We start from the raw sequence: 25,131 nt of genomic DNA on the forward strand, positions 1-25,131 counted from the left end.
CTAGTGTAACGATGTCTTCCTATACAGCACACTTGCCCACTGCAAGCCTTCCTTCGATTTCTTGTCTGCAGCTTCTATGAGAACTGATTGTGGATCCAAGCAAAATGAAATACATGCTCGATAACTTTTCTTCCTTTATCATGATGGTCTGTTAGTACGATTGTGACAACTTTTGTTTCCTTCATATTGAATTGCAATCCTTATTGAAGGCTGAGGTCCTTCAATTTTCTCAGGAAGTGCTTCAAGTCCTTCAAGAAGGTTGTACCAGTTTTACCTTGCATAAGGCTTCCATCCTGATTCCACGTTCTTCTTCATATAGTCCAGCTTCTTTATTTTTTTGCTCAACATTACAGAACGAATAAGTATGGTGAAAGGATACAACCCTGACTCACACCTTTCCTGATTTTAAGCAACACAGTATTTATTCTCCTACTTTCTGAACGACTGCCTCTTGGTCTATGTACAGGTTCTACCAGAGCACAATGAAGTGTTCTAGAAGTCCCATTCTTCTCAGTGTTGTCCATAGTTTAGGGTCCACACAGTCAAATACTCTGCATAGCTAGTAACACACAAGCAAACAACTTTCTGCCATTCTGTGCTTTCAGCTCACATCCAGCTGACTTTAGCAATATCTCATGGCACAATCTTCTCTGAGTTCTTCTTGAATTTTTGACAGTCCTCTGTCAATGTAGCACTTCTGCAACCATTTTTGAGGCATCAGCAGCAAACTTTTACTTCGTGTGATACTAATGATGTGTTTTATTTGTTGTAATTTCTGCATTTTGTTTTCTTTGGAATGGGCACAGATATGGATCTCTTCCTGTTAGTTAGCCGGGCAGTTGTCTTCCAAATTTCTTGGAAATAAACAACTGAATGCTTTCAGTGACTCATCAGTTTGTGAACCACTTCAACTGGTATTCCATCGATTCCTAGAACTTAGTTTTTCACTAATGCCTTCAGTGCAGCTTGGATTTCTTCCTCCAATATTTTTATACTTGATCATATGCTGCCTCTTGAAATGATTAAATGTTGACCGGTTCTTTTAGTACAGTGACTCTGTTTTCCTTCCATCTTCTTTCGATGCTTTTCTGCATGGTTCATTATTTTGACCATGGGATCCTTCAATATTTCAAGGTGAGGCTTGATTTTTTTCATTTTGTTTTGCTTGAGATATGCTAAGAGTGTTCTTCCTTTTTGGCTTCCTCACTCTAGGACTTTGGACATTTCATTACAATTCTCAAGTCTTCTCAAGATGCTCTTTGAAAATATATGTTCAGCTCTTTTATTTCACCATTTCCTCTATTTAGCTACTCTGTGTTAAAGATCACAGTTCGAGTTTCCTCTGACAATCACTTTGGTCTTTTCATTTTAGCCTTTTAAATAACCTTTTGCTTTTTTCATGTAAGACATTCTTAATGTCCTCTCACAGCTCATCAGGCCTTCTGTTCTAAGCATTCGAGGTATCAAATTTGTTCTTAAGACATTCTTTAAATTCAGGTAGAATATACTCAAGGTTGTATTTTGGGCCCTAATGGACTTGTTATAATGCTTGTCAACCTGAATTAGCATGTGAGCAATTGAGGATCTCTTCTATGGTTGACACCTGGCCTTGTTTTGGCTGCTGATATTGAACTTCTTTAGTGTCTCTTTGCAGATGTAGTCCATTTGATTCCCGTGTATTCCACCCGGTGAAAGTCACATGCATTGTCTGTGTTGTTGAAAAGAGATGTTTGCAATGAAGAACATTTTTCTTGCAAAATTCTGTCTTGAGGTTTCCAGCTTCATTTCTATCACCAAGGCTGTATTTCCTAACTACTGTTACCTTCTCTGCTCCCAACTTTCAACTTCAATTGCCAATAATTATCAATGCATCATGATCACCTGTTTGATTAATTTCACATGGCAAAACTTAGTGGCATTCTTCAATGTCTTATACTAGCCCAGTGTCTTAAACTAGCGTTAGTGCTTGGTGCATAAATTTGAATAATTGGACTTTCCAGCAGGCATATAGATATTATCCTATCACAAATGGTAGTGTACTACAAGATATATTGGGAAACAGTTTATTGTACTACAAGATATACTGGGAAACAGTTTAACCTGTAAACGAGGTGAGTTGACATTTTAGAACACTTGTTTTTCAACTGTTTAACACCCTTCCCCCCTCAATTAAAACCCCCAATCGCTTACTCCACCCCTGCTCCCCTTATCCTCTTGTGGAGCACCGTCCTCCACTTCACCCCAGTTAACACCCATCCATCCTTCTTCGTCTATTTGCTTACCTTCTCGCTTTTGCCCTTCTTCTCCCCTTATTCCCAATTCTACCCCCCAGCCAACTGCAAAGTCCGTTCTCTTTGGCATGAAAGTCCTTATCTTGTTTGGGGGTTTCCCTTGTAACAGTGTTCACATACTATTTTCCCTTCTGTGATTGGCTAACTTCACTTAGCATGATGTTCTCCGGGTCCAGAGGTGCCATGAGGTGTTCTCTGGTTTCATCATTGCCTTTCAGCAACGCAGGGTATTGCATCCTGGGTGTGTGCCAAGGCTTCTTTATTCGCTTGTCTGCTGGTGGGCATTTGGGTTGTTTGCATCTTCTTGCTACTTTGAACAGTGCTGCGATGAGCAAGGGTGTACATGTCTGTTCGTGTTATAACTCTTACTTCTTTATCATATATACTCAGAAGAGGTATTGTTAGACTGGATGGAATTTCTAGCCCCAGTGGTTAGTTAGTGCCATATGTCTTTCCACTGTGGCTGTACATAGCTACAGTGCCATCAGCAGAGCCTAAGGGTTCTAATTTCTCCACAGCCTCTTTAGCATGTATTACTGCCTGCCATTTGGGGTGTAAGGTGGTTTCTCATCGCTGTTCTGATTTTCAGCTCCCAGATGCCTCGTGATCATGAGTATCTATCTTCACATGCTTGTTGGCCATTTGGGTGTCTTCTTTGGTAAACTTTCTGTTCAGGTCCTTTGCCAATTTTAATTTTATTTTTTTCTCTTTAAATCATTTTATTGGGGGCTCATACAACTCTTATTACTATCCATACATACATCCATTGTGTCAAGCATATTTGTACATTTGTTGTCATCATCATTCTCAAAACATTTGCTTTCTATTTGAGCCCTGGTCTGTTCTTTTTTTTTTTATTTAATCATTTTATTAGATGGGTTGTTTTTGCTTATTGAGGTGTTGCAATTTTCTATAGATTTTTTTGTCATTGTCACTTTTTGCCCATTCTGTGGGTTACTGAAATATTCTTTGTGATGACCAATGTGAAGCCATTCCTCTTGAATTTAATTCCCAGCATAGTGCACCATAGGATTATGTGCCTCAAAATGCACTGGTACCAGTCCATTTCAACTCACCAGTCCCTAAGCTATGGATCTTTATGCATTTCATTTCATTGTTGATGACTTTCAATTTCCCTAGAAACCAAACTTCATACCTTTCACATTCCAATGATCAGTGGGGGTTTGCAACTCATTGTGAGTCATGCCTCATCAACAAATGAAGGGCCCCAACTAATAAGGTCAACTCTTTGAGGAGGTGGCTCTGCCCAGTTATAATTTTAGTGTCTTCCAACCTGAGGGCCGTATCTTCTGGCGCTGTATCTTCTACTGCTAAGATTTTAGTGACTAAAAACCTAATTCTTCCTTTGTCGTCAGTGCTTACTTTGAAATGTTGAAGTCTGTTCCCCCTGGCTGAGCCCTGCTATTATCTAAAACACTGGTGGCACAGCGTCTGGCATCAGAGCAACTGGGAAGCCACCACCCACCGGTATGAAAAGCTGGCAGAGGAGTGGTGGCTGCTTGGTCTAGAGCACTTGATATGCATTTCCTCATTCACTCATGTCAGCGGTATGAAAGTCCTGCCACCATGTATCCTCTGGAGTAGCATTCTGTACTACTGAAATTACTTACTCAATGGCATTTTAAACCCACATCAGTGTGGTTCCGTGGGACACACCTTGATTTTAGATCTAAACATCCTAGCCTTGAATATCAGCTCCATCACATTGCTATGTGGCCTGAGTAAGTTTGTGGGGTCGCAAGGTTTACAGATAATGTATGGGGAAAACCCTTAAGCTTTTGTGGGGTCACAGGATTGACAGAAAACATATGGGAAAAACTCAGCATATGGTAGGTGCTCAACAAAGGAAATGTTATTAGTAGTAGTTTTATGGGACACATTGTTTTATCAACTTGAATTGGATCTGATAGAAACTTGGTGAAAGATAGTCATTTTCAATGGAGATAAGTATAGGGTTGAGGATCAGAGAAACTCAATTTTCATTTTCTTTTGCTGCTGGTTCCCTGACCTTGAGCAAACTGCAGAATCCCTTTGTTCTTCCAGATTCCACATCTGGTAAAGTAATACTTGTGCCTCCTGGTCTCAAAGATATGCCATGTGAAGAGATTGTTGAGCGTTTTCAGAGTTCTGAGTGAAAGATACCATCTAGGAATCCAGAGTGTCGCTGTTAACATTGACCTTTAAAATTGTATATCCAGTCTCCAGTCAGGGAAAGGTTTTTCTGGCTGTAAGTTGTAATAGTCGCAGTTACTATTGTTTAGTGGGGAGACTGTAGATTTTGAGTCACAGGGACTTTGACTTCAAATCTGAATTGTCATCCTCCCAATTGTGTGACTTTGTTAGAACTGTTTTCCCCTCTGAGCTTCACATACTTAAACTTGGCAGAATGTCTACCAGTTGCAAAGTATTCCCCATAAGATGCTAGCACACTATTAAAGCACAGTAGCATTCTACTTCAACTCCCAAAGTAATGACTAAGCAATCATTGTGACTGTTTTATTTTGCATTGTATACATTTCTCAAATAGCCTGTTGTCATTGGCTGCCATTCAGTTGACCACTGACACATGGGAATGCCATGCATTACAGAGTAGAACTGCTCCATGGGGTTTGCTTGGCTGTGACCCTACAGAAGCAAGCAGATCGCCAAACTCTCTCCTGCTGAGTCTTCATGGGTTCGAATCAGCAACCTTCCAGTTAGCAGCCAGCTGGAAACTCCTTGGTTAACTCAAACTCCTCTCATGAATGAAGACATTGTATGTTCTCATTTATGCCTACTTGTTCCTTTTTTCATGCATAAGGAACAAAAACTATGCCTACATTTTTTTTAAGGTACAGTGCAATGAATGCTCAATCTCTCTCTCTCTCTCTCTCTCACACACACACACACACACACACACACACACACACGCTAGCTCTCCATAATAATGTCTTATGACATGCATTTAATCATCATATACATAAAACCACTTTCTTTAAAGTGTAGCAACTATATAGCAATTTTCTGACAGTTGATTATGCTGCATACTAGTACAAACATCCTAGAAAACTAGCTTGGGGACCTGTCTTTGCAATGTTGTTTTTGTTGCTGTTGTTGTTTTATCTCAAGTCTAGGAGTCCCTGGGTGGTGTACATGGCCAAGCACATTAGTACTAATCCAAATGTTGGCCTGTTAAGCCCACCTGCGGCACCTCAGAAGAAAGAGCTGGCAATCTGTTCTTGAACAACCATGGCTTTGAAACCCTGTGGAACAGCGATCAACTCTAACCCCCATGGGGTTGCCACGAGTTGGCCTTGACTCGATGGCACTAGGAAATACAAAACACCCTATACACATCCCTGTTAAATGTATCCAATGGTCTATCCATGATCAAGTCTCCTCCCTAATATGAAAGCTATTTATGCCAAGGAGATTGACCTTCTGTCGTTTTGGTGGTGGGCAAGATAGGAAAGGAAGGATATGTCAGAGGAGAAAAATGTTTCCCCTATTCAGATTTTCATCTGGATAATCATGTGTAAATGTCAATGTCAGAATGATTCTTGTAGCTTAAAAACAAAAACTCACAAAAGCAAACTTGTTGCCGTTGAGTCAGTTCGGACTCACAGAGGCTCTATGGGAGCGGGTAGAACCAACCACCCCTGAGGGTTTCCTAGACTGACTCTTCATAGGAGTAGAAAGCCTTATCTTTCTCCAACAGAGTGACTGGTGGCTTCAAACTGCTGATCTTGTGGTTAGCAGCCGAATGAGTAACCCTTGGGCCACTAGGGCTCTTAGGGAAATAAACTGTTTAACTGACTTTGGCCAACAATCGATGACCTTTATTTGCTGATGGCTTCTTGTTGTGTGCTAGGCCCCATTCAGGCCCTTTTCAGAACCATTTCAGCAGCCAGGGGGGTGCAGTGTGGTGATCCTCAGTTTTAGATAAGGAACCTGAGGCAGCGTTGGATTAAGTAACTTGCCTACGTACACATGTCAACAAGGTGGTAAAGCCAGGATGCAATCTAAAGACGCTTGACCAAAAAGACGAACCTGTGGGCTGTTGCGTGGATTTCAACACAGGGGCAGCCCCAGATGTTCCAGAGTCAAACTATTCCTTAGGATTTTCTTGGCTGTAATACTTGCAGCAGCAATTGCCAGGCATTTCTTCCACGGTGCTGCTGGGCAGGTTTGAACTAGCAACCTTTAGGTTAATAGTCAGGCACAAACCATTTGTACCACCCAGGGACCTTCCAAGATCCCAGTAAAAAGACACTGGTTTGGGGAAATGTGAGAGATTTCAAGTACTCCTCGGATGACGAGCCCTTGAGACAGAAGCAACACCTGGCGTGCACATGAAAAGGGAGGGCTGAACAGGCTATGTTTAAGAGACCGGGAGGAGGGAAACCTGGCCAGTCTGGGCCCTGCTAGGGAGTTGTGGGAAATTGACAGCATAAATTAAACAGGGTGGGATCACATGCAGTCCTTTATGAGCAAAGTACCTGTTTTTATGATCACCTGTCTCAGATGTGTTTAGACCATCGTTAAATATGGTTCAAATGTTCAACCTTGCAGCTTGAAAAGTGAACATAAGCCGATCCATCTAAGGAGATGAACAAGTGTTCAGACACGCCCTTTGGTGTAGGCAGACGGGATAGCAATATCAGGTTTACAGGCTGCCCGGTTCTCACAGACTGATGCAAGGACAGTCTGAGGGCGGCCCTGGGGGCTCCGTCTTTCTAACGGGACCCCTGGGAGCAGGAGCGCCAATTGGAAACCACGATGTGATTTTCATCAGGCCTCAGAGTTTGTGGAAATAGGCTGTCAATTTTGAACAAACCAACCACTCTAGTCAGTTCTGCCTGGTACCCATCTTCACCTTTTCCAGTCCTTTCCGGGGCTCCTCACAATGTGCGGAAGGATATATGGTCAGAGGATAACTTTTGGATGATAACACAGACTTTTATATCAATGTAAGCAAAAGGCAGATGACATGGCAAAGATTCTGGAATACACTCAATAGAAAGATGAAAATATTTGCTCCAGGGAAACCAACAAGGCTCCAATTTTCTTAAATGTCAGAGGCTACATGGCGTAATGGGTCTCTGTTGGACTGCTAACCAGAAGGTCAGCAGTTTGAAGCCACCAGCCGCTCTGTAGGCGAAAGCGAGGGCCTATCTAAACCCACAAAGAGCTGCAGTCTTGGAGACGCACTGCGGCAGTTCTAGCCCGTTCTCCAGCGTCGCTGTGAGTCGGCATCGACTCCGTGGCTGTGTTTGGTGTCTCTGGTTCTATTTCAGACTTAGATGTCTCCTTATTTAAGGAGTTGACATCTACAAGTAGAAGATAGGAAACAAAATAGTGAGCCCTCTTCATCCGTGATTTTCAATCCTGGCTGCACACGGATAGCATCCGGGTGCTTGAAGAAATCCTCATGGCTGAGTTCCACCCCAGAGACTCTAATGTAATTGTCTGAGGTGGGACTTGGAGCTCCTGGGTAGACATTGGGCTATTTTACCTGCCAGGTCAGTGGTTCAAACCTCCTAGCGGATCCTTGGGAGAAAGATGAGGCTATGGTATAGATTTGCACCCTTGGAAACCCTCTGTAGAGCCACTCTGGGCCTGAATTGACTTGCCCACCATGGGATTGCACTTTTGTATTTCAATCATGAAAGCTGCAAGATTATAACGTGTAGGAAGAGCCCTACATACTGGGAGTGGATCTCAGTGTCAGGCCTTCAACCAAGCAAATGCCACAAATAAATTCTAAGAGAAAAATCTGTTCTCTGAACATTTCTGTAGTGGCAGCCTGCTGCGGGGAAGGACTGCATGGGCAGCAAAGAGATGTAGGTCCTGGGTAGGAGGTTTTTTGGAGCTTATCAGTAAAATATCATTGAGTCAGAAGATTTCTAAATCCTCTTCCAATGTTGGCATTTATGATTCTAGGTCTGTGTTTCTTAATATTGTTTTAAAATACAGGTGCCTTAGCCTTGCCTCCAGATAGTGTAATTTGATTGTTCAGGAGTGGTACTATTGGTGAGTGTTTTTTTCAAAGGCTCTTCTCTGGTTCTAATGGGCATCAATGAGTGTCAGTGATCTATGCTGTCTACTGAATAAATGTCTGTTAAAATAGAGTTGGGGATTTACCTGTGTGCACGTGTGGGCCTGGACAAAATGGTTTCTGGGGGTTTATTGCCCCAGAGGAGACCGAGTGATGGGATTTCACACTCAGCCTCATCATGATCAGGAGTGTGGCAGTACTGCAAACACATATGTCTCTGTTGTCTTAATTAGTCCCTGTTGGTTGTTCGGTTCAGAGTTGAGAAGTGATGCCAAGTGTCTGGGATTTTAGCCATTTGAATTCTTTGCTGGCTTTGGAGGCATGAAAACAATAGGTCAGATGGTACAGAACAATAGTAATATTCAACGCCCACACACTGCTTTATGTTAGCACCATTTAATCTTCCTGAGATTGAATCAATTTCCCCACATTTTAGAGATAGAAAACTTGAAACTCGGGAGAAATTAAGTGACAGATCCATGATCACACAACTAGTAAGCGACGGATGCTTTAGACCCCAATTTACCTGCTTCTCTACTTCATTCATTCACTTTGATTCTATAGAACAATCCTTAGCTGAATGGGCGTGGGAAATGGCTGGGGAACACAGCATATGTTTGGGATGTAGAGGGGAGGGAATGAGGCTAACAAGAACTACCATATAAACTCGGGTACAAGCCAAGATTTTTAGCACATTTTTAATGCAGTTTTTGTGGTAAAATTAGGTGCCTCAACTGATATTTAGGTCAGTTTATACTCAAGTACATATGGTAATTTCTCCTCTACACCACATGAAGGGTCAAGTCAAAGAGAGGACTGTGGTCTTTTTTGCAGATAGTTGACAGATGTGATGCTACAGCTGTGACAATAGGTGCCAAGCCAAGCAAATTCTGGCCTTAGCTGTCACCATGTTTCTGGGGAAGATGAGGAGATACCCTCATAAAACCAATGCTCTTTTTTTTTTTTTTTTGATGAGAGAGAGAGAGTGCATTTGGAGTTTGTTCCACTAGGTCAGATTGTTAATCAAGATTTGTGTAACAGGGTGTGACAAAAAGGCCTGGTTTGTGGCAGACGGGGCTGGTTTTGCCACCACAACAGCATGCCTCTCCTGCCCCATGCACCTTACTCACCTGATCTTGCTCTGTATGACTTATTTTTGTCTGAGACATGAAAGGACAGTGATTTGACAGCTTAAGAGAAGTGAGGAGAAAAACGAGGGAAGTGCTGTCAGCCATCCCAACAGAGGACTTTGTATTAAGTGTATTGGAGAGTACTTTGAAGGTGATAAGCTTGTTTTGCAAAAAATTTAAATACAGAGCTTTTAAAAAAAATCTATTTTGGGGGGCAGGGAGGTCCCCCCTTGTACAATCTCACTATTTTGGAATTGTTCTTCCTTTTGCTTAAAAAAATAAAAAGTCACTGATACTACAACCAAGAAGGTCACCTTCAAAGTAGCCAGATAGATAGTATAAAGGGGCAAAAATATAAATAGTCCATAAAACAGAACAGTGCTATCAGGTTTGACCAGCAATTTGATAATGGCCTTGGAGAGGCTCACACTGCCTTTGAATTTCTCAGCTTCTTGAACTATGGTTTCAGCTCCTGCAAACACAGCTGTAGGCATCCCTGGGTTGTGTAAATGGTTAAGCATGAGGCTGCAAAGCAAAAGCCTGTCTGGTGGAACCAGCACAGAGGCAATGCAAAAGAAAAGCCTGCAGATGTGCTTCTGTAGGAAGCATGAAACCGGGGGGGGAGCTCAGTTCTACTCTGCAACCCGTGAGGGCATCGTGAATTGGAATCAATGCCATGACAACTGAGTTTTAGGTTAGAAGGGTTGTCTCATGTACTTGTGCAAGTATCAAAATCACCTGGAAGACTCGTGCGACCATAGACAGCTGGGCTGGTCCCAAAGCTTATGGTTCAGTAGATCTGGGATGGCTGCCTGGTTTGTGGCAGATGGGGCCCGCTGGGTATATTTTCCCTGTTTGTTTTTTTACTTCAAAATAAGATATGTGCAGTGTGCATAAGAATTTGTTCACAGTTTTTTTAAAAACTATATTCCGGCCCTCCAATGGGTCTGAGGGACAGTGAACTGCCCCCCCTCCCTGTTTAAAAATTCTGAGAACCCCTGGGACTCTTGGAAGATCCCAACTGGTGCTGACATTGCTGGTCAGTGCAGCAAATCACGGCCGACTCACATCATGATCTCGCTTCAGCTTGAGGCAAGACCCCAAGATAGCACAAAATGGTATGCATCTAAAGGTTGGCAGTTCAAACTCCCTTTTCCAAAGACAAGGCCTGGGCTCTGTTGTGCGGAGATGACAGCCAGGATTCCCCTGGCAGCCGAAAACCGTAAACCATAACGTGTCATGCATTCTTTCCAAAAACTGAGACTTTTAAAAAATGCTGCGGGACGCGGGACAAATTGTTAAAAATCGGGACTGTCTGGTCACCTTACCCTGGGGGGCATTTGTACTCTGTAACTCAGCCGTGGGTTTCACTGGAAGTGGAAATCGATACGCAGGGGCAGCTAGCAGCCACAAGTGTAAAGCAATCTGAATGGTGCTAGAGCTCACTCACTGCTCTCCAATTAAAAAGCAAAAAAATATCCTATAGCAAGAAATCACCATCAGGACCCCATCCCGTCAGGCATTTCTAAAAGGGACTGTTGCCAATGTTTTCACACACCCACGAAGGAGTCCGACACCAGACTGATTCCCATAGGAATAAAGCAGCAGAGGAAAACTACAGGGACCAGCCTATGGCAGCACTTCATGGGAGCGAAACAAGTCATAAGAGCCAAATGAGGTTGTTCTTTTAACCCAGTGAGCATTCGGTGCAGAAGCAAAAAGCCTACACCAAAGGGCCGTAATCTGGTTTAAAGTCTATCTGCCCTTTAGGACATACATTACACGGTCAGCTAAAGCCACATGGTAAGGTTTGCAAAATTGTATCTTGACAGGTAGTGAGGCAACGTACCTTAGTCCCCAGTGATTAGAATGCTGTCCACTAAAAGTGCTAGCATAGTAACAAGAGGACCAGCTTGCACGAGACACAGTTAACCTTGAACAGGGCAGTGCCAAATCCCACAGAAAAAAATAAATTAGCCTATTGAAGCTGGCTCATAAAAAATCATTTCAAATCTGCAAAACAATTCTGAGGTTTTATTCATAGTAATACTTAGAGCTTTCGTAAGTGGGTTTTGAAGACTTCTGATTAAAATATAATGAACGGGTCTAAGCTTTTCCATTAAACACTTGAAAATGAAGGCTTGCTAGAATGCCATAAGGGCCTGGTTTTATCTCCTCTTTCACCGGCCTTCTCTTCCCACCCTCTTTTTGTTCTTCAAAAAAACGTACAAAGGCAGGTGGACACGCAGTGAGTATAAAGAGCATACTTATTATATTATGAATGCCTATTCAATAAGCGAGCTACCACACAACAGGTGCCTAACTAAAGGAATTTATTTACCCAGGCGGCCTGTATTATGTACTCGTTATCTTGAACTGTGGAGTGAATCATGTGAGCATCTGAAGTTTTAAGAGACTCACACAAGATTTGAACTTCCTTTGATCTGGTTAGTGTAGCCCGGTTTGGGAATCAGGATGGAGTGGTCATTCAGTGGTAGCATTCTCATCACCTATGTGGGAGACCTGGAATTAATCATCGGCCAATGATTCTCCTGTGCAGTCACCACCCGCCTGTCAGTGGAATTTACAGACTAAGACAGATCTGAGGAAAAAAGGCCTGGAAAATCCTATTACTTTGTTATTGTTGCCAGTGGGTTTTTCCTTTTTCGGTATTATTTTTGTATATTTTATCCAAGAGGGTATGGCAGGGAGGTTGGGTGGTGGTGGAATGGGGAACTCATAACAATGAGTACAAGAAAGACGCAAATGTTCTACACTTGATTCTGGTGATGCTTGTACAACTCTTGTTGATGTGATGTTCTTTCTTTAGAGAGCATCAGCTCGTTCGTTTAACTAGAGGGAACCCCAGCAGTGAGTGAGGAGAAGCCCACCTTGAACCAGTTAAGGCAACCCCTTCCAAACAGCAGAGTGGTCCCACAGTGAGCTTGCCAATCTCACGACCACTGTCAAAAGCTTGCTTACATATGGATGGCCATTGGTTTGGCAATGGAGACGCATGCGCATGGTGGTGAAGAGAGGGAGCTGTACCACTCACCTGGCCTGGTTGCTCGCAGGCGGTCTGGTATCTTGCCTGCTGACAGAGTTCTTTGACCCGTTCGTACTTGGGCAGGTGGTTGGACTGTGGGAGGCTCTTGTTCGAGTCCTCCTTCTTCCGTAGGAATTTGCTGTGACAGAAAAGGAAAAGCTGTGTGCTTGAGAAGTGATCCAAATTGCCTTTCCCACCCGCTCTTTCTGTGTTCCTGTCACATGACTCCATAGTCATCAAAGGACGAGAAATAGATATTAACCCTCTGTCTAAAGGATTCCAACATCTAATGAATCCTTTGATGAGCTAGGTCCTGTCAAGATGAGCCGTCAGGATCAGAAGACTTCCTGCCCAACAAAGTGCTGACGTCAACACGAGGGGCAGACTCAGGCACAAAGTCCTTTGTAAGGAGAAAGAACGTGCTTTTCTCACTCCCTCTAGCTAAGTACAAAGGGAACAAGTCAAAGAGCATTAGGAATTACAATGGACAGCCCAGAAGTGGCTATTCAATAGTGGCAATTGCATACAGTTCAAAACTGAGCAAGTGAAATCAGGTGAAGAAGCAAGCTTTGAGGATGTCTGAGAGGAGGAGGCTTGAGGAACTCAAACCAGTGGTTCTACTGGACAGCAAGGCCAAGCAAGGCAGCAGCAAACCCATACCCAGAGGCGTTAGCCCTGTATTCTGAGGCCGTATCCTTTACGCTTCTGATGCAGGAGGCATCACTCTGCTAGCCAGCAGGGAATGAGTAGCAAGGCATTCCATTTTGTGATGAAGCTTACAAAATCTGCATGCTTAGCAAACTAAAATAAGGAAGGGGGAAACATACACACACACACATACACACAGCAGGGCAAACTGCCCACTAGGACTGGTTCCCAGAAGCACCCCAGGAACCAATAATTACCCTCTTTCCACCAGGAATGTGTCACGCCAAATTTTGGCCTTCTTGTTTGTTCGAAACCTGAAAGCAAAATAACAATATTTACTGTTGGCATCTGGACGGTTTTCCAAATGGACCTGTGCTAACAGTTTATTTAAAGGACACCCCCCCCCCCCTCACGTCTGGTGGGCCAGTCCTGCGTCTGCATCAATGTGCTATTCACCAACAGCCAAGAACTTTGCAGCTGGCCTGATCCTGATGGGCACAGCGGATTTTGCCTCCACTCTGCTCAGCTGCTGGCTGGCCCTGGACGCCTGGCTGAGGGAAGTAGATTGACGCACCTGTTACCTGGCTTTTCCAGGTCCAGGAGTTTGAGGACAGACTTGCCATCCACGTCGGGAGGTGTGTCCAGCCCAGCGATATCCAGGATCGTGGGGGCCAGGTCAATGTTGAGAACGATCTGCGGAACTCTACAAAGGAACAGATGGTTACACCCTCGCTCTGATACCAGTGGGGGGTGGCACTTAGGGTTGCTTTGTCAACAGGGGTGACTCACTGCCTTTCGCTCTTTCCACCCTCTCCTCTGCTCTCTCCAGGGATGGGTGGATACATTTGGCCAGGATAGGGGTGTGCTTGGCAGGGATGGTTCACAGAAAGATTGATAGACTCTTGGGGTCACTCTGGAGAGCATGGCCCAGCCATTCCACAACCTGGCAGCACCATCAGCCTAGCCTTGCTCAAATAGGTATTTTGTGTGTGCGATGCACACTATCTTCTAAAATGCTGAAGTCCAAAACTTCTCTGTTGGACTAAGGCTAGAGTGTTCAATATTCTAAAAAACCGTAAGGTTTTCATCGCTCAGCCCAGCCCGTGAGACCTCGCTTTGGCACTGAGCCTCGGAACTAGAGAGCTGACACTTCCCAAGGTGTTTCTAGTGACCTCAAGAGCCAGGACACCATGCTTTAAAACCCCAAACCCAACCCTTCTGACCCTGTTTCTCCAGGATCAGCAGAAAAGACCCAGGGAGGATCTCTGAGCTCTGGGCCTCCAACTTAACCCCTTCTAGGACTGAAGACTCTAAGTGAGGCCCTTCCACTCTGTAACAGCCTTCTGCATTACAGGTCCAGGTCAGAAGCTCTTTAGGGGTCATTTCAAGCTTTTGAGGTCTACATCCACTCTTTTAACTCTTTTCATAACTGTTTGCCTGTGCAGGAGCTCATGTGGTGCAACTGCTACCGATCGAAGAGAGTACAAACCTATCTGACAACGGGGGCGCAGATGCAGAGGATTCAGTGACCTTGCCTAGGGCCGAAAGCTGGGCAACAGAGACACACCTTCCATCCTTTAGGCCTCTTTTCTTTGGAAAGAAAATCTTGTGCACTGAAGTGCACATGCACAATAAAAATGTCGAACTGAAAAATGTTCTGTTTTGTATATATGTTTACCATAATAATAATAAAAAATAAGGAAGATGATCATGATGTCTTTTAACTTTCTTGAATAAAAACTTAAAACATGAAAGACCAAGAGGGTGGCAGGGGCTGTTTGAAAACAAGACAACGACAGGGGAACTCTGATTCAGAGAAGTCCGGGGCGCGTTTCTAAAAGCCCTACCCTACCTCTTTGTTCCTAATTGTACGCTTTAGTTAATTTAGCGGGGGGTGGTGTTTCATCTTAATTACCAACCTACATGTACCCCTTTTTTTTGTTTGGGATGAAAGGAAACTAGACACTGGGATTGGTAATCGAATTATACGCGAGTCAAACGCACACTCCTACAGCTGGATGTTGCAAGCAGAGACATACGTACATCGATCCTGGCTGCACACTGGGACCACGGATAAAGAAAGGCACGCGGATATCAAAGTCATATGGCATGGATTTCCCCTTGACCAGTCCAAACTGTCCAATATGGTAACCGTGGTCAGCGGTGTAAATGATGTATGTGTTCTCCAGCTCCCCGGTGTCCACAAGCATATGATACAGCTGAAAGGCAGCACAGGGGCAGGTCAGAATCAAGCGTGATGATGCCACATGGCATTCAACAGCACTGCCGTAATTGGCCTCAAAGTTTGCCCTGTTAACTTTTAAAAGCCAAGAGTTGTTTTCTTTTATGCTCCCCACACCCCCCGCCCCACCCACTTGAGTCATTTTCTTAAGGCTGACACACACAAAGATTATGCCCATTTTCTAGCTGCCTATAATCCTGGAGAGGAAAGGTTAAAACAAATCCAAGACAATTGGAACAAGTCTCTTTGAATCTGCAATGTGCTCGGTACAGGTTTTGTTGGTCTTTGGGGGGAGAAACAATGAAACAAATAACAGAACTGAAAAGCACGGGGCAACGCCCACCACCAGCCTTTGTAGGTTTCCGTTTGAAATTCAAGCTGAGAAGCAAATGTTAATGTCATCCCTCTTCTATTTAGTTCTTCAGGGTTGAAAACAGGGTGTCTCTGAGTTTGGTCCAGCTAGATCCAGTTTACAGGTGAGTTTGATTTGATTTATGCTGGGTTAAAATTCAGAAAATTTCACCTAATGTCTTCGCTTTTTTTTTTAGATAGGAAAATCTGGCAACACTGCATTGACATTCCTACACTCAGGCAAAGATTAGCATGCATTAAATAGTTGCTGCCCAGCTACTTGATTTCAAAAGAGAAAACAACCAGTTTCCCTTTCATCAATTATAAAAGTCCCAATGCACCTCTGGGTGGACTCAAACCACTAAGCTTTTAGTTAGCAGCTAGCTATGTGAACACTTTGGAAAAGGAACTCAATTCCAAATTCTTCACAATCCCCACCATACACTCTTAACTGGACCTGCTTTACTCGTGCACATGATTTCCTCCAGGCCCCAGAGCGTTGAAGGTGTGGCCTCGGACAGGAAGTGCTTTAGTAAACTTCCTTGGCCATTCGCTTCATAGGAACCCAGCCTGGAGAGGCCCCACTGCTGCTGCGAAGCCAATTCTGACTCAGAGGGACCCTATGGGGCAGAGCTGAACTGTTCCCAAGGATTTCCTAGACTGTAAATCTTTATGGAAGCGATACCTCATCTTTCTCCTTCAGAGTGGTTGATGGGTTTGAACAGCCAACCTTTTGGTTAGCAGCCAATATGTAACCCATTGCACCACGAGGACTCCTAATCCTGGCGAGGTAACCAGAAAAAATTGGGAAAAGATAAGGGAGGGATGATTGAAATACCCAACCACATGTGAACTCTCTCTCTCTCTCTCTCTCTCTCAAGATCATGCTGGGAACACCCTCCAAAACACCCATTCCACCCTAGGGTGAAGGGAGACAGGACAATGTAAGATAGGAAAATAATAATAAATAATTTATCAAGGGGTCACGAGGGTGAGAGGGAAGGGAAAAAGAGAAGCTGATACAAAGGGCCCCAGTAGAAAGAAAATGTCTTGAAAATGGTGATGGGAACCTATGTACAAATGTAATTGCTACAGTTGATATATGGATTGTTATAAGAGCTGGAAAACCCCAATAAAATGATTTAAAAAAAGATCATGCTGGAAAACGAAAAGGGGAGCTGGATGAAGACCCGCTGCCGAGGGAGGCGCGCGCGTGCTTACCCTTTCCACGGAGTCGTCCACTGACAGGAGCGTCTGCAGCCGCTTGCGCTGTAGAACGTTGGTGAACTCCATGTGGATCGGCAGCATGGGGCCGGTGTACTGCATAATCCAGTGCTTATCCATATTGGGTGCATAGTTATAACTCGGAGTTCTGAAAATATAGGAACGGAATCTCACTATTTTTTACTTAGTAGTTTAGGGAAAATTTCTCAAGGGAAAAAAAGGCTTTGTGAAGTCGTGACGTGTGAGGGAGAAGCAGACCCCACTGAGCATTTCACTTTCTCGGCTGTCTTCTCTTGGTGCCTAACTGAAGGCTTCATCAACCCCAACCCCAAATGCCACACAGTTCCTAAAGGTGCAGGAATTCAAACTCTGACACCACGGCTGGACGCTGATAAGCAGTCTTTCTTTAAAAAAATGTAACGTAGTGCGAGTGCCATTGGGATTGATGGAGTAAAATGAGGGATAAACACATCCCTATGATCCCGGCAATGTTACACATCGGATGAAAGCTCAGTACTGTTACCGATCAAGCTCCGTGATGTAGACGTGGATGTTCTCCCCGTGGTGTTAGCTCATAACATTTCATAGCTGATTCGGTTCTTCCGGAGCATCACAAATATGTGGAATGATGATGAGTCCTAATTTTAACCTTTTTTCCTCATGAATTTATCATGGCTTTAAAAATGGATTATAGATTATTTTCTGTACACACACCTAGTTCCTAATCTTGAATATAGACACCATTGACTTAATTGGATTTGCTGGAGTTATAGCCAAGTGTACCTCGGTAATATACACATTTACCAATAAAGCTATTCATTTTATAGACAATTCCATTCATCACAGGGCACCATTTCTGTTAATTAGATAGACCTAATCCACTAAAGCTTCTCTTCGATGCCATGATGTTTACTAGTAAAAACTCATTTGATTATCTCAGTTGTTCAGAGAAGTGCGCTTCTTGCCCTGTTTTATGACTGAGAATATAAACGTGTTTAAAAAAAATCTGTTTTCATCTGCTTGTTTCGGCCTCAGGAGGACCTCCTTTGTGACAGAGTAGAACGGCTCCATAGAGGTTTCTTTGTTGTAATCTTTATAGAAGCAGATCACCTGGTCTTTCCCCTGCGGTACTTTTAGGTGAATTTGCACTAACAGCCATTAGGTTTGTAGTGCTTATGCCACCCAGGGGCCAAACAGAGGCTTTTTCCCCCACTTCCTGCTGTGGAGTGAATTCCAACTCATAGCAACCCTATAGGACAGAGCAGAACTGTCCTTTGGGGTTTCTAAGAGGTGCTAAACTTTTGAGAAGCTGAAAGCCTCAAATTCTGCCCAAGAAGCAAGTGGTAATTTCGAACTGCTGACCTTGTAGCCTAACTCATACCCAATAGAGCCTCTCTGAGACTTAGCCTGGTTAAATAACTTCCCCATCATTCGCAGTTAGTAGGTAGTAGAGTGAGGGTTTGGCTCCAAAGCCCATTTACTTTAACACAATGAGAGAGAGGGCGCAAATTAAAATGAGGAGTTCATGCTTTTCAGATGAACCACCACTTTGCAACAGACAGTCTCATGGAGCAATCCACAGCCTGTGTTGCAAGAGAAGTGTGACTCCAGGTGTCTGTTCTGAGGAAGAGCCTATTGATGGAAGGCCATGGATACTGATAACTAAAGGTGAGCCAGGTCCACCATGCAAATGCTACAACTACAGAAGCAGTCGCTCACTATTCAGGAACCTTGACTGAGTCTGGCAGGTGTAGCCCCAGGGGTTCCCTAGGGCAGTGCTTTCCCACGGGGCAAACCGACTTGGTGAGTGGCATGGGGGTGTGGTGAGGTATGTTGATGCATATGGGGGGTCAATAAATGCCATAGATTAGTACACACTTTTCTCTTGCCCTTGGATTTTCAGCAATGTTCCTTATAGTACAAAATGCTACCTGGATATCAACAGTTATCTATAGAGAATATTTGGGGCACCACTAGAAGCACAAAGGGCCCCTGATCAGTAAGGAAGATGGTTAACTAACAGAAGTACCCAGCACAAATATCAATATGCCATGTATCACCGATGACAGTTTCTAGAAGCGTGCAAACCATGCCCAGAACTATAAGTCAATTTCCGTTTAAAGAGACATAAAGTACACCTGGAGTTTGAATCAGGTGCACGTTCTTAAAACTGGGATAATAACAATAACCTACCAAAGCCACTGTTACTAAGTCAACGCCAACTCATAGTGTCCTTAAAAGGGTTTCCAAGGCTGTAAATCTTTACTGGAGCAGACAACCTTCTGTTTTTCCCAATTAGGGATAATGATACCTCTTTTAAATAGCTATTATGAGGTGTGTGTGTGTGTGTGTATATATATATATTTATTTATTCCTGTACAGAAGCACATCAGTTTCTCATCTGGGCCACTAAGTGACTGCAAAATTTTTCCAATATTTAAAAGAAATCTCTTTAGGACTCACCATAGGTTGTTTTTTTGTTGTTGTTGTTAAAGAGAAGTTTCCGATATAAAGCTCCTTGTACTTCTCAGGTAAATGACTCCTGGACTCATGAAGCAAATGGTCTCACTTCGTTTGGGAAGAGTTCCCCGCACGGAAGAGTGAGCCACGGACGCCCCATTGGATCTCAGGAGCTTCGGAAGTGGGAAAGCCCTCCTGCCTGTGCTTGGTCCTCAGGCAGCATGTCATGTTACAAACAGGATTAGATTAAGAGGCTGAAGAGAAGACACAGGACTTCTAAATCCCATTGGAAAGGGCTTTTCTTTCTTTCTTTTAACCCAGCGGGGGTCGTTTGAGGCCAAAGATCTATAGCAAATTGCTTATGCAGGGTCCCTTAACCATTTACTGATACGGGCCCTGAAAAAGAACCCAGCTATAAAAGATGAACTATACGGGGTTTCTTTATAACACGAAAAATCCTCCCCTTGTTGCCTTTGATGTTAGGGCAGCTGAATTTAAAAAATAAATCTAGTTGATTTTTTAGTTTTCTTGCAAACCACAAAACCTCAACACAAATAAAAATTACGATAGGGAATGGAGAGTCAGCATCGCAAAGGGCAAATTACAGCCCCCCCTCTGCCCCACGTGCTTGGCGTCTCTCCCCCTTACTCCAAGACACAGGGAAGGTTGCAGAAAATTACAAGCCTCAAATTGGACTCCTGGATTTACAGAATGACATATGTTAAATCTGGCTCATATTAAAAGAGGGAGTGCAAGGCCTGTTGTCAAAGTGTCTCCCCCTCCCCCCCGCCTTTTTTTCCCTTCTTCATTTCTGGAGATGCAAGATGGCCCCCTGCTCCAGGAATGAGATCCCAGGTGGGGTCTCGGCAGGGGGCCTGGAAAGGGGACCTACATTTGCTGTTTAAAGGAAGACAAGCCGCTCTCGCTCACTGCTGCTCCCACAGAACAGCATCTGTTCAGGGCTCCTGCAGGTGGAAGGTCAGGGGTCGCTGAAACTGACAGTGCTGTTGAAAAGTGATCTTTTGCCAAAGACCTGTGGTTGCCTCCTGCTGGGGGCTGCCAAATTCCTGGAAGATGCAGCCTTCTGTCCTCCAGTGATAATTAAGGCTTGCTGCCCTAACTGAGCCTGAGGAAGAAGAGGCTGTGGACTTCTATAAAGAGGTACAGCTTCTGCAATCCAGGGACAGGTCTCCCCTGGCCTGTAGGGTCCCTGTGAGTCAGAAGTGATTCACTGGCAGTACGTTTGGTTTGTTTGTTCTCCCCGTAACTGAGGAACAGGGATGGCAAGGCTTTGTCTTGCATACTTTGGACACACGATCATAAGAGACCATCCATGGAGAAGGACATCATATTTGGCAAAAGAGGCAGGCCCCCCACGAGAGGGATTGCCACACTGGTGGCATCAGTGGGCTCAGGCCCAGGAACAATGGTGAGGCTGGCACAGGACTGGGCAGTATTTCCTTCTGTTATACACGGGGTCACTGTGGGTCCGAGCCAAGTCGATGGCACCAAACAACAGCTGAGGAAGAGACTGAAAATGATACAAGCAGAGCTTGGGGTTCTTAGCTAGAACATAGTCATTGAAGAAAACCCCCCCACACACACCCCCCGCAAAAAAAAAAACCAACACAGGATTTTAGGGAAGAGTGGCAAAGCTCCTACTCCCCTTTTCCCAGAAAGTTTTGTGTTGGAGTAGACGTTCTCCTCTTGTCCTTGTATTGTGTGACCTTGGGCAAGTGGTTGCAACAAGCCTCAGTTTCTTCATCTACGGAATGGGAACAACACCTTTCAAGAAATCTTCCAAGGGCTTAAGTCAATGACTCCAGAGAACAAATCATGGGCCCACTTTGTACCCTGACTAATAGAGGGTGGGGAAAAGATCTCATCGTTGACTGGCTCATTTGATGATTGTGGCAACTCTGATGACAGCAGGCAGGCCATAGAATTCCCATTTTCCGAAAGAGAAAGTAAAGTGCAGAGGTGGCTCAGAAGGATGTGCTGAGGCAGCTCCCTGCCAGACTCCTCATGCCACATCACACTGGCTACACAGCCCCCCACCACAGGTTCCCTGAAAGGTCTCCAAATCCCAGCCATTAAAGGGAGAACTGACACATAATCTAGGGGGGTTGAAAACATTTGTGGAGAAATTCCATCATCTTTTTAAGTTCTATTTTTCCACAAACTTTTCAAAGCCCCCCTCGTATGTCCTTCTAGCAAAATTAGGTCTTAAAACTCCTTAGCCTTCACCCTGGTTGAAACTCTTAGCAGGTTCAGTTTTCCATTTAGATACTTCCTACTTATTGCTGCAAGTCCATGTCTGCTGCAAATGCAGCATAAAGTCTGACCCTACAAGGCACATATTCGATGAGTCCGTGAAAAGGGAATACCATTTGCTTTAAAATCGAAAGGACCAAGGTTCAGATGGTGGCTTTTGAATGACTATTGTTTTCCTCTTAAAAAAACAACAAACCAAACCCATGCTGCATCTGGCGAGTCTCACTTGTTTGGATAAGGGTGCTTGACCCAGAATGAAGTGTCCCAACTCATAGCAACCTGAGGGGACAGGGTAGCCTAACTGGCCCTGCGGGTTTCTGAGATGGCAGCTCTTTATGGCCGTGAATCTGATTGCTTCAGACTTTAAACTCCCAAGAAAACGTACCTGTAACCCTCAAAAGACCATTTCCTCTACTTATAAGTTAGGCTTCCCTGAATATTGCTTTTCTCTGGTCATTGCTTGTTTGGATTTATCAGCCAGCACATGGGTCACAGAAACCTCAGACTAATGCATTTCAAAGTTCAACCTTCACCAGCAATGCCAAGTCTCTTTGTGGTTTGATTTTGTTCCCAGTATCGCTTATTGACGTGACAAGGATCAGAACTCTGGAAATCAATAATGTCACCTTTCCTGCTGAAAGGCGGGTATTTAGGCACATAAGTCTTTCTAGCAAAGGAATCATTTCAAGAAATGCATGTGGTGTGTGTTAAATGTACACACAGGGGACTGTAAAGAACTGCCAGTTCATTTTTATCATTAATGGCCTTTGCTGTCACCCCAGTAAAAATGAATAGATGTCTAGTGTTTTATATTGGAGCATGTGTTCTGTTCATTTGTTATTTAGTTTTAAGCAACAACAACAACAACCAAAACACCCCAGCTATCTAACTCTGAAAAGGTATGGCTGGCAGGATTGTCTTTCTCTGAGAAATGAAATAGGTCACAATTCCCTGAAGCAGCCAGTTATACAGATTTAAGACACACTCTAAGCGTGAAATTGGAAATTCTATACTTAATCTCCCCAGCCACACCATATTGGCTTTCACCAAAATTGAACTTATTTAATTGACTTTGGGCAGATATCCCCCACCTGAGTTCAAATGTCTGTAGGTAGCAACTCGTCCCCAATAATACTCCAAACGATATTGATTATAGCTATATAAAATTTCATTTAGAGTCTTCTAATTTAGATAGGAACCTCGGGAGACAGCGAGTTTGCATTACTGAGGAACAACTCAGAAAGGAAAGCAAGCATGGTCACACAGCCCTCACACCAGGGTCAATGCTACTGCATTGAACAATGGGCCAACAGTCAGGCAGTACAGACGCTCAGCAACGAAATAAAATTAAGAACTAAAAGTCTTCTGCTGCTGCCGCAAACACCAACTAGACTTGTGCAAACATATATATATATATATATGAACTGCCTCTAATATTAAGTGTGATGGGAACGGGATGAGCCTCCTGAGGTGGAACTAAGGAATCCTGGTGGTGGTGTGCATTAGGTGCTGGGCTGCTAACAGCAAGGTTGGCAGTTCAAATCCACCAGCCACTCCTTTAAAGGAAGATGAGCTGTCAGCTCTCATTAAGAGTTATATACTCTTGGAAAGTCTAGCTGGAATCATTAGGAGCTGGAATCGACTCGATGGCAGTATGTTTGGTTGAGTACTTTAGCATATGGGAAGGACATCCCTGGGTGTGGCAAATGGTTAACACACTCGGCTGCTAACCAAACTGCCAGAGGTTCAAGACCACCCAGAGTACCTTAGGAGAAAAGTATGGTGATCCAATCTGACACACCGTGAGTTAACTTAACAGCAACTGTCAGTGTAGTAGAAACGTCAATCAGGGTCAACACAATTGAGTTTGGCTTCCAACTTTGACCCCAACTACTTATATGACTTGGACAGGACATGTTTTAATCTAAACAATGATGGAGTTAGACTCTGTGATCCCTCCAGGTCCTTTTCATTCATCAGTCTATTGTATCAATATGGTGGGGCTGTTTCCAAAAAATATTCTAAAGTTGGTGGGCTTGACATGCTTATTCATTCACCAAATAAAAGTGTTCTATGCAACTGTGATGTTAGGAGATGTGATGACCACACAGCGGGAGCTAAGCGATGGAAGACATTGCCCTGCGCTCCAGTTCGAGCTGCCCTGCAGGTCGCGGGGCTCTATCCCTGGGTCTTTTCCGTGAATGCTCCCCCCTGGAGCTCTGCAATCCCATCTCCTCGTCGGCCTAGATAAGTAGTCAGCGTGATGGAACATGTAACATAAAGGATAGGAAGAAGGGGGGAGGGGGGGTAACTCTTCTTAGGTTGTGAGATGTCTTTCTAATGCCAGATAACAAAGATCTCTCAAAACCTCTGTCTGGGACTCACATAGTGGCATTTTTTTCTTTTGTCATAAGACGTTTATCCAAAGCACCATTTTCAGAGCTATTCTTGCAAGTTGGGGGCATGTATACTTCCACCAAGATTTTCCATTTTGCTTGGATCTGTGCGTTTCTGTGTGTGCATATATGTACACTGCCACACACCTCTGCAGGTGGAAGAAGGAATCACGGAACTGGAACCCACTAATGTATTGTTTAAAGGTAATAGTCTGTAGGAAGGAAACAGGAGAGTCTCGTAGCTTCCCATAGACTCGGTGGCCAAGTGAATGGATGCTTCTTACCTGTACAATTATATTGTACAAAATACTTCTTCCCTGTTACTGCGTTTGCCCATAACAGCAAATATTACTGAGACCAGGAGAGCGAGAAGGCAATTATTCTATAGAGAATGAAGACATAATATCACCATAGAGACAGCACAAGCCCTGGCGGGACAATGGTAAATGCTAATGGAAAGGTGGGGGTTTTGAACCCACCCACCCAATTGCTTCCTGGGAAAAAGGCCTAGCCATTTGCTTCTGTTGAAAATTACAGCCTGGGAAACTCTCTGGGGCAATTGTCCTCTGTCACATGGGTTCACTCAGAGTCACTTGACAGCACTTAACACAACATGCGGCGACTGGGGAACTCATTGACTGGCAAGTACAGTGGAGTCTCGATTATAGTGAAAGGCTTCATAATCCTACGAATTATTATGTGTATTTTTATGATGCAAGCTTTCTCCGAGTCCTCAGGGCTTTATGGGTGAGCTACTGTCTGATTACGTAGCACCTCCTGCCTTGAGTGGCTGATCATCCCCACTCCTTCTCAGGTGGTAGGCACACCCCTGGCCTCAGCTTACAGCGCCAACAAGCCACCCTTGGACTGGTTTCTTTCCCTAGTTGGGCATGCAAACACAGTGGAAATATGATCGTTCACGCCATCTAGAGAGGGTCAGATAACACTAACCCGAGGCCAGGCGTAAGGAATCTATATAATACTCCACCACAGGGAGAGCCCTATTAAGGG

The 25,131-nt window shown here is 44.1% G+C and overlaps 1 protein-coding gene across 4 annotated transcripts in view; it reads right to left on the reverse strand.

The window, feature by feature from the left end:
- The window catches only part of SULF1 (sulfatase 1), a 191,879-nt gene that overhangs the window by 27,921 nt on the left and 138,827 nt on the right, over positions 1–25,131 (reverse strand). For all 4 annotated transcript variants that reach the window (XM_045286492.1, XM_045286497.1, XM_045286507.1 and 1 more), the window contains 5 exons: positions 16,988–17,138; positions 15,217–15,392; positions 13,748–13,876; positions 13,431–13,487; positions 12,535–12,664 (listed from right to left, as the gene is read on the reverse strand). In XM_045286492.1, coding sequence (XP_045142427.1) covers positions 12,535–12,664; positions 13,431–13,487; positions 13,748–13,876; positions 15,217–15,392; positions 16,988–17,138 — 643 coding nt within the window. The remainder of the gene's footprint in view (positions 1–12,534; positions 12,665–13,430; positions 13,488–13,747; positions 13,877–15,216; positions 15,393–16,987; positions 17,139–25,131) is intronic.

The sequence above is a fragment of the Echinops telfairi genome, unplaced genomic scaffold (genome assembly GCF_000313985.2).
Source record: "Echinops telfairi isolate 266 unplaced genomic scaffold, ASM31398v2 ScPeMD7_1;HRSCAF=3_0, whole genome shotgun sequence".
NCBI lineage: Eukaryota > Metazoa > Chordata > Mammalia > Afrosoricida > Tenrecidae > Echinops > Echinops telfairi.